This window comes from Achroia grisella, unplaced genomic scaffold (genome assembly GCF_030625045.1).
Source record: "Achroia grisella isolate CSIRO2021 unplaced genomic scaffold, CSIRO_AGI_Agris_v1 utg1086, whole genome shotgun sequence".
In the NCBI taxonomy this organism is placed as follows: domain Eukaryota; kingdom Metazoa; phylum Arthropoda; class Insecta; order Lepidoptera; family Pyralidae; genus Achroia; species Achroia grisella.
In genome coordinates this window covers 2923861-2933842 of record NW_026712572.1, presented here as the reverse complement: position 1 = coordinate 2933842, position 9982 = coordinate 2923861, and the positions used below count along the sequence as shown (strand labels likewise).

Below are 9982 nucleotides of genomic sequence, written 5' to 3'. Positions count from 1 at the left end.
CTTGATATAACTCATGAGATATAAATATAATAATGAAAAAGTCGCAAAAACAAGTTTCATTGTAGAGTCGATGCGGTGGCAGGATGTGTCAAAAGCAAACGTCATCGCCATCAAAAAATATTTGTTGTCAAAATTCTGTCAAATACGACAGATGTGGGGTGATGTGTTTGAATTAAAGAAATATTCTATAAAAATTAATAATTCGATCGTTTTATTATGTTTTCACTATTTTGTAGTCAATAAATAGATGCAATAATGAATTTCAACGCTTCCAGAAACGGTATGTATTTTTACAACCGTAAATTATCCTCACGTTGGTTGCAACATGTAGTGATAATTAATGTTATTTCTACTCTAGTTAATCAGTCTGGGGGCATACGGAAGGCGAAACGAGTTAGCGATGTTTCGGCGATGGGGTCCCCAACACCGGCGCCTGCTTTCAGCCCGGGGCCGGCGTACAGTGCACCGTACGCACAGGCAACCCCGCCGCCTGCCTACCAAGAGGGGATCCAACTAGAAACTCCTCCGGACTTTGGTTCGCCAATACCTCCTGCAAGTGAGAGATAACATTATTGTTTAATAATACAGTCTATAATTATATCGTTAGTTGTATAAATGGTATAAATGAATGAATCTGGTTAGAACTGCTATTTAAATTGACAATGATTATTTATATACGTTATAATTTTAATTTTCATACTGCTTTCTTGATATATGATCACTAAAATGTCCAGACATGTGGCGGCGTGGTGGGCCGGGTCATTGGGCTCCCTAAAATATGGTTGATCGCAGTGATGGCTGGTTCATCTGTCATACGCATGAAACGAGTGCTGCTTGTAGGGACTGGTCTGCTCTTATCACTACGACTGATTTAATCTTATTGCATATTTATATTTGACCCAAAAATTTGTGCTTGTTTGTAGTTTGTATTCACACGTTTCGACTTGTAAATGTAAACTTACAAGGATTATTTAAAAGAGCAACACACAAGTTTCTTGCTCGTTCTTCTTGTGATGAGACAGGTTTCCGAACGAGTGGTAGATAAAAAACAAATTGTTATGACTATTCAAAAGTGCTTAAATTAAGTTTATTTGAATAAATGATTTTCTATTCTATTCTATTCTATTATATATAAAATAATATAGGCTGGTGCTGTATTCAGCTTAAACTTAAATATTCAATCAATCAAATATAGCTTTATTCATGTAGGTCCATCACAGACACTTATGACAAGTCAAATTAATCTACAGTATGATACTTAGTGTAAATTACACTACTTATTGGATACTCTAACATGACAGCTAAAACATCCAGTAACAATTTTTATTAATGTATATATTAACCTGTTTAAAGAAATTTGTTCTGACCTTAGGCACCATGTGCATCTTTTTGTCACACAGTGTCTGGAACACTATGTATTCAAAAGTATACACAATACAATATCTTTCTACTTAGTAAACGCGCCGTGTATCCTTTAGAAACACATTCTCTGTACATATATTACACAAATGGAAGCCCTAGCCTGTCCCAAATTTCTGATGTGAATTATTTGGGAATCAGTAATTTTACAAAAATTTTATAGATGTTTTTTTTAAAACGGTGACTTAGGGTCTGGCTTTGAAGGTGTTAAGAAACTAGAGCATAACTTTATTTTACAGAGATTTTTATACTATGTAATGATTTATTGAACAGAGATAAGATCATAGAGATTCTGTGTTATCTTATGCTACCATAATATGTTGTAACTGGCTAATGAAGAAATGTTTGATATTCTAAATTTGTATTTAAAATTTATAGTTCCTTTTGTAGATTCTTGTTTGTTGCTTCACTTTCATTCTATTCTGTTATGTCAGTAGTCTATATTAATATATATTTTTTCCATTTACCTAGTCTTTTCTTATTACTACATGAATAAACTACAACATAATATACAGCATCATTCTGGCTTAAAAGTACTGCTAATTGCAGTCAATAGTATCCAGAAGCAGCAAACTGTCCATTTTAGATTAATATTTATTTTCAGTTAGATTACGACATTTTTATTCTTTATGTTGTAGTTTACGGCTAACAGTTTATGCTGACACTAGTAAAATATAATGAAGTGAGCAAGACATCGGGTCAGTTTGCCCATTGTGTTGCATTGCCCAAAACATCGTAATGGTTTCCAGGGGAACTGTAGAAAGGTCACCTGACATGGTACATTGGTGTAATGTGGTCATCAGCCCACATTACTAACTATCTCCTCCGCAAAGTTATGATACATTACATGAAACCAGGGCAAGTCCCTAGTCTATCTTTTTTTCTCTGTATCTATCCTGCGATCAGTTGGAGACTATGAACAGATATGGTATAGGTGTAATTACTAATACTAGGCACTAATATTAAAAATAAATTAACTATGTATTTGTATCAGTTATCTAGCACCCATAACACAAGCTTTAGCTAGCTTAACTTGGGTCTAGATGGCACTGTGTGAATTGTCCTGAGATTATTATTATTATATTCAATATATTTGATTTTAAATTTGCAGATTATGGCTACATGGGTGGTTTTCCACAGGCTGCTATGACATCACCCGCTCAAATAGGATCAATGTTGCAGCAACCTATTGTTCAGGTATAATAGCTTGTTTATGATATTCTAAAATTGATATTAATATTGTAATATTCTATATCTATTACTAATATTATAAACAGTAATGTTTGTTTGTTATTTCACACAAAGAAAATCAGACAGAACAAAAGTAACAGATTTATTCTCTTGAATAAACCATTTAAAATGGAGTTGGACTGGGTATATGCTAAGGTATATATAAAAAATTGGAGTGTCTGTTTGTAATATTGAAATAACTGTTTTTTACTACATGCATATGAATATAAATACGGTACATACACCAACATAACATTTTTTACAATTTTTGTCTGTCTGTTTGTTCCGGCTAATCTCTGAAATGGCTAGACCGATTTTGACGGGACTGTTTTTGGCAGGTAGTTGACGTAATAAGCAGTAACTATTACTTAGTTACTTACTATTCTTATTTAAGAAAATTAAAGTTAAATTCCACGCGGACGATGTCGCGGGAACAGCTAGTAACTAATATATATTTTTCATCCACGTGAGTTTAAATGACATCTCTTTTAGGACATGGCACTGCAATATGGAAACCAACTGGCGACCCAGGGCCGCGAGGCGGTGCAGCGGGAGCTGAACAAGTATGTACCTGTCTCACGGTTGCGGTATTACTTCGCGGTGGACACCAGATATGTCTTCAAGAAACTGCTCCTCATAATATTTCCATTTACACACAAGGTTCGTTATATGTTACTTAATCATTACATAGTATAAAAAAGTCGTCACCGGCGTCTGTTCGCTATCTTTTAAATTGTGTAACGGATTTTATTTCATCTCAGCACAATTTACACCGCGCCATCTATACCCAAGTTAGCCAAATACATATGTATATTATTTTTCGTAAATACATACATATTATACATAAACACCCAGACCTATACACAAACAATCTTATATCATCATATCACCGTGCGAGGAATCGAACTCGCGACCATCGGACTTAAAGCGGTTTGCTAAACCGCTAGACCAGCGAGATCGTCCTATTTTAATCTAGTTTTCAGAAATAGAGTTATTCAATAATAAAATTAAAAAAAATTCAATTTACTAGCTGTCCCGGCAAACGTTGTATTGCCATATAAATTAATAAATAATAAAAAATACGGGTTGGTGATAGAAGGGTGCAAATTTAGGGTTGTATGTATTTTTTAATGACACTTAAAAAAATATAAGTTAACAATTTTGCCCAAAACATAATGTTAGGGGTGGACAACCCTTATCATTTAGGGGTATGAAAAATAGATAGTAGCCGATTCTCAGACCTACTGAATATGCATATAAAATTTCATAAAAATCGGTCAAGCCGTTTGGGAGGAGTATGGTAACTAACATTGTCATTGGGCTCCGCATGTCTGTCATATCCGCATCCGTATCCGGTATAATAATCATTGCTATATCCGAAACCTATCCGTATCCAAAATTTCATATCCATAACATCCTTACTCTACATAAACCTTATTTTATAATAAGGTTTAGAGTTATCTCTATTGTAACACGAGAATGTTTGTAACTGAGTATTCGAGCGTTAAAAAATATTATTCACGAAACTTATCTGCATAGTAACGTCGCTATTGTATAGATATTATTTAATTTATTTATATGTATATATATATATACATGTGTGTATGTATATTTTATATATAATGATTATTATGTAGTTATATGTATGTGTATATGATATGTAAATTGTACATCCAATAACTAATTGTTATACCTTTTACCAGGTATAGTCTAATCACTCCTCTCCATCCTAAGGTTGCCAGGAAGAAATCGCTATTTAAAAATCCCATGCTGTAGTCTCGTGGGAAAACGATAACGCGGGAGGAAACTCCTCTGAAACCGCACTGGCCGCCCATTGTGGGGATACCTCTATATTATAATTATTTTGTTATTATTGTTGTATCATATTTAATGTACATATTAATTTATGTAATTACTCTTTCTGTGAGAGGAACAATAAAGTGTTTTTCATTCATTCATTCATTACTTGTATTAAAATGATTTTGTTGTATTTACAGGAGTGGATGGTGAAATATGACCAGGACTCGCCAGTGCAGCCGCGGTACGATATCAATGCTCCCGACCTTTATATACCCTCCATGGGGTATGTCACTTATGTGCTGCTCGCTGGGTTCATGCTTGGTGAGTGATTCTAAATTATTCTAATCTATCTATATCTAATCTAATCTAACAAAGACAATAAGATATAATCTTACTAATATTATAATCGAGAAAGTTTGTGAGAATCGATGGATAGAAATGTTTGTTACTCCTTCACGCAAAAACTCATCATCTGCTTCTTCCTCATCTCATTTATTTGTGGTCGGCGTAATATGTTTTTCTCTTCCATTCATCTCTGTTCGCAGTCATCGCGTTATTTACTTCCTTTCTTACCATATCATCTTTCACACAGTCCATCCATCTCTTTTTCGATCTTCTTTTGCCCTTATAACCATCCACATTTATATGTAACACCGTCCTTAGGATATGATCTTCATTCCTACGCATTACATGTCCATACCACGATAGACGATTACTCTTTAACTTCTCCGACATCGGTGCCACTTTCATACTTCACGCAAAAACTACTGAACGGATTTAATAATACAACTTTACAGCAATATAGCTTATGCATATAGCAATATAGCTTAGGGACTGGTCTGCTCTAATCACTATGACTGATTTCCTCTTATTAATTGTTTAACCAGTGGGTTATATATTCAATATTTTTTTCTATGTGAGTTTTTAAGTGAATTAGTGCTAATTATTCACACACTTAAACTTAAAAATGTAAAGTAATAATAAAATTATTTAAAAGAGCAACACGCAAGTTTCTTGCTCGTTCTTCTTGTGATGAGACAGCTTTCCGAACGAGCGGTAGATTAAAAAATGTAATGACTATTCAAAAGTGCTTCAATGTAAGTTTATTTGAATAAATGATTTTCTATTCTATTCTATTCTATACATTAGAATAACCCATAGGCTATAAATAAAAAAGATATCAAGTGTGATGTAGACTATGCTATATGTATGAACACCTTTGTGACTGCAGCGGGGGCACAACAACTATTTATTAAAAAACCGAATATATAATAATAATAACCTCAGGACAATTCACACAGCGCCATCTAGATCTAAGTTAAGCTAGCTAAAGCTTGTATTATGGGTACTAGACAACTGATACAAATATTAAGATAAAGATATTTTTTTTTCGTAAATACATACATATTATACATAGAAAACACCCAGACCGATACAAACAATCATACTCATGAATACAAATGTTTGTGCCGTGCGAGGAATCGAACCCGCGACCATCGGTAGTAAGGCGGTGTGCTAAACCGCTAGACCACCGAGGCCGTAATATTCGTCTTATATGTGTATAATTCCCAAGAGAGCTCACAAAGAAGCTTGCGAAAGTGATATATTACAAAACATATATAAAAATAATACAATATTTATAAAAAAAAAAGTGTACTAGCTGCCAGCAACAACTTTAAACATCGACTCGAGGTTCGAGTTCGGTTCGAGCCAGAGACATCGTCAAAGGTGGTTAAAATAGTTGAACTATGAATCCTATCGAAATTCAGCTGCAGTTCCGAGGGTAGCTTGAGCAGCGGTCTCACAAACGTGTAAAAGAAAATCTCGTTTCCTCTTGGTTCACTATGGATCTGCGTCTGGATGTGCTCTCGGTTCAAATTGCTGTCAAAATTTAATTGAAAATTTGACATTAACATCATATCATTCCACCCAAGTTTGATTCATCCCCGAGGAGTAGGATCTCAATGATGGTCCTTCGAGCCGGATGGTGCAGTGGCAAGTGAAAGTTAATCGGTGCGGGGCGCTGTTCCCCGGTCGTGCCGCACAGTCCATCAAAGTCACTTCGTCCCCGCTAGCAGTGTTCATGCGAACATCTGTCAATTTTGTCTCTGAAATTAAAAAATACACTATAGTCACTTTATTTAAATAATTATATATTCCAGGTCTCCAACACCGATTTTCACCAGAACAAATAGGCATACAAGCATCAAGTGCTCTCGCGTATATAATATTTGAAATGGTGATCTACCTGCTGACGCTATACATCACGAGTACCAGCACCAACCTGAAGACGTTGGATCTGCTGGCCTTCTCCGGGTACAAGTATGCGGTGATGATCGGCAGCCTGCTGGCCGGGCTGCTGTTGGGCAAGACGGGGTACTACTGTTGTCTCGTCTACACTAGTTGTACACTATCTTACTTCTTGGTGAGTTGCGTATTCGTAGCTTAATTCTATTTGATATAGACAGCTTTGGTGTTCTGGTTGTTAAGCACACTCAATTCTCTCGTTCAATTTTATCAATTGCTATTTTTCTTTAATGGAATGATTTAGTCTCTTACGCTGGTCGGACAGGAAGTCAAGTCCGTTAGCTCATAACTGACCTGACCTACTGGTGACAAATTCATCAGGAATTTATCACGATTGTTTCCAGAGGATACCGCGTGGAAGTCAACCTGACATGGTACATTGCTAGCAATTATATCATCAGTTCACATTGCTAACAATCCCCTCGTTCTCCCTAACAATTTCTATTACAATATCAAATAAAAAGTAATTTATTAATGTAGGCCATTTTAGCCGCTTATGAAAAACTAGTTTTTTAAATTAATAATTTTTCCCTACCGTCTTAAAAATAGCAATGATCAAATTTTCAGGTTAAAACCCTAAGGGTGCAAGTATTGGCGGGGTCGCAGAGTGCCGTCCCGGAGCAGACACCGTACGGGTACCAGGCGCCGTACGGGGGCGCCAACCCCTACGTGGACGCGTGGGGGGCGCGGGGGGGCGGCGGGGGGGGAGGCGGCGCCGGGACCAAGCGCCGCGTGTACTTCCTGCTGTTCGTGTCGGTGGTGCAGCCGCTGCTGTCGTGGTGGCTCACGTACGGGCTGGTGCCCCTGGGGGCCGCCCCCGGAGCCCCCGGGGCGCCGCCGCCGCCCCTGGCCAGCCTCGCGCCCGCGCGATAGCACCGCCCCGCGGACGTACTTACCTAGTTCTCATGTAAAAGAGTATAAACCCGATTGGCACCCGATCGATTGGATCCGATGAAGTAAGGCTGGTTGTTTAGTGAATGTAGAAATGCACACATCGAACTGCACACCGGTCCAACCGATTAAGTGCCAAATTGTGTAATTAGATTTTAAAGCAACTTCCTGATTGGTCGGTACACTGATATTTATATAATTAATGTTGTAAATAACCGTTAAAACATCAATACAAACGTATTGGTTATGTTTTTAATACGTTTATACGCATAGATAGATGAATCAAACGATTTGCAACTCTAGTACATATATAATAGAATACAAAATCAGATTTTTAATACCAACCAACATCCCTGCATACTTAGTAATTTTCCTTGACAATATAATAAAAAAATTCTTTATTCAAATAAACCTAAATTTAAACAACTTTTTTTTTAAATCTACCGCTCATTCGGTCTCGTCTCATCGCAAGAAGAACGATCGTTGCTCTTTTAAATAATTATTGTAACTATACATTTTTAATTTATAATGTCTGAATACAAACTACCAACTAGCACTAATTAATTATGAATAGAGCAGTCGCTGCAAGCAGCACTCGTTCACGAGTATGACGTATGCGCCAGCCATCACTGCACTCGACCATATTTTAGAGAGCCTAATAACCCAGCCCACATATCTCCACATATTTGAACATTTACTGAGCATGACTACTCAAAACAGTCGGCCACGTCATAGCTACTAAAAATTACTATGTGATAATCATTAGTATTCGCAATTTACTTAAGAATGAGTAATTTTACGAAGTCTACCTCGATAAAAGTTAAAAAATATATAAATTTGTATCATCGCAGCCCGGAAGACGTCCACTGCTGGACATAGGACTCCCCCAAAGATCTCCACGACGATCAGTTCTGCGCTGCTCGCATCCAATGTCTTCCAGCGATCTTGATCAGATCGTCGGTCCACCTTGCTGGAGGCCTTCCCACGCTGCGTCTTCCGGTCCGTGGTCGCCACTCGAGGACTTTACGACCCCATCGGCCATCTGTCCTACGAGCTATGTGCTCTGCCCATTGACACTTCAGAGTCGCAATTTTTCGGGTTAAATTTGTATATTTTGTATATAATATATATATATAGGCGCTGGTACCGTTGCCGCTAGAGCTGCTGTCGACACCAGTCCACTGGTGCACCGATTCATGAAGTGCTTATGTTTTGCATCACTTATTATAGCCAGGAATAATAATAATATTCATTTATTGCCAGAACAAAAGTAAAATACATTTCAGTTCTTACACTGTTTTTTTTTTAAATGAAGATAATGGAATGGTGCACCGCCTGCGCTAACGGTTTACGCTGGCGGGGCACCAGTGGAGGATGATAAGACGAGCATGAGGTCAGGTCAGTTAGCCGATCGTGACAGATTCACCAAGAATTTATCACGATGGTTTCCAGGGAGAACCACGTGGAGGTCGACCTAATATGGTACATTGCTGGCAATGGGTGTTACTAGTTCCCATTGTTAACAATCTCTTTCGCCCCACTATAGAAGTATTTGTATCGTTTCGACCAATCAGTAAGCAGCCGGAATATGACAGCATTTGCCGAGGTTACGTTATGGGTTATATTCGAGACTAATAGTGAAACGCTTTCAACTCCAAACGAACGAAATGCTTGTGATTCTCTATGTATCTATTAATAAATCATGAATATAATTTACTATATAATATTGCCATTTTATGATATTATCTAAATAAAATTGGAGTGTCTGTTTGTAATATTGAAATAACCGTTTTTTACTACATGCATATGTATATAAATACGGTATATACACCAAAATAACATTTTTTTACAATTATTGTTCCTCTGTCTGTCTGTATGTTTGTTCCGGCTAATCTCTGAAATGGTTGGACCGATTTTGACGGGACTTTTATTGGCAGGTAGCTGATGTAAAAAGGAGTAACTTAGGCTACTTTCATTTTAGAAAAATAAAGTTAAGTTCTACGCTGACGAAGGAGAGAAAAAGAAGCATATATAACAGTAAGAGCGAGTGACAATGGCCAGCCACATTTAGATGATGCATGCACAATTAAAATATTAATAGAAGATATTAATGACCCAGCTAGTTCTATAATAAGTTTCGTTAAAAACTTAAACTTATTTACATTATTAATCGGGTCTTAACACGAATAATTTTCTTTGCTAAAAAAAGGTACATTAATCGAGAAATTTTACGTAAGCATAAATTCAAATTCAAATTCAAAAATCATTTATTCATGTAGGACATTTTAGCCGCTTATGAATAAAATTTTTACATTATAATTTTATTTTTTTCCCT

At 36.7% G+C, this 9982-nt stretch overlaps 1 protein-coding gene across 1 annotated transcript; it reads left to right on the top strand.

Moving 5' to 3' along the window:
* The first annotated feature begins 146 nt into the window (after positions 1–146).
* Positions 147–8096, top strand: LOC131843470 (protein YIF1B-B). Its single transcript, XM_059192126.1, has 7 exons — positions 147–280; positions 359–556; positions 2531–2616; positions 3142–3309; positions 4647–4770; positions 6612–6874; positions 7324–8096. The coding sequence occupies exons 1-7, from the start codon at positions 256–258 to the stop codon at positions 7627–7629; spliced, it is 1170 nt and encodes a 389-aa protein (XP_059048109.1). The 5' UTR covers positions 147–255; the 3' UTR covers positions 7630–8096.
* The last annotated feature ends 1886 nt before the right edge of the window (positions 8097–9982 follow it).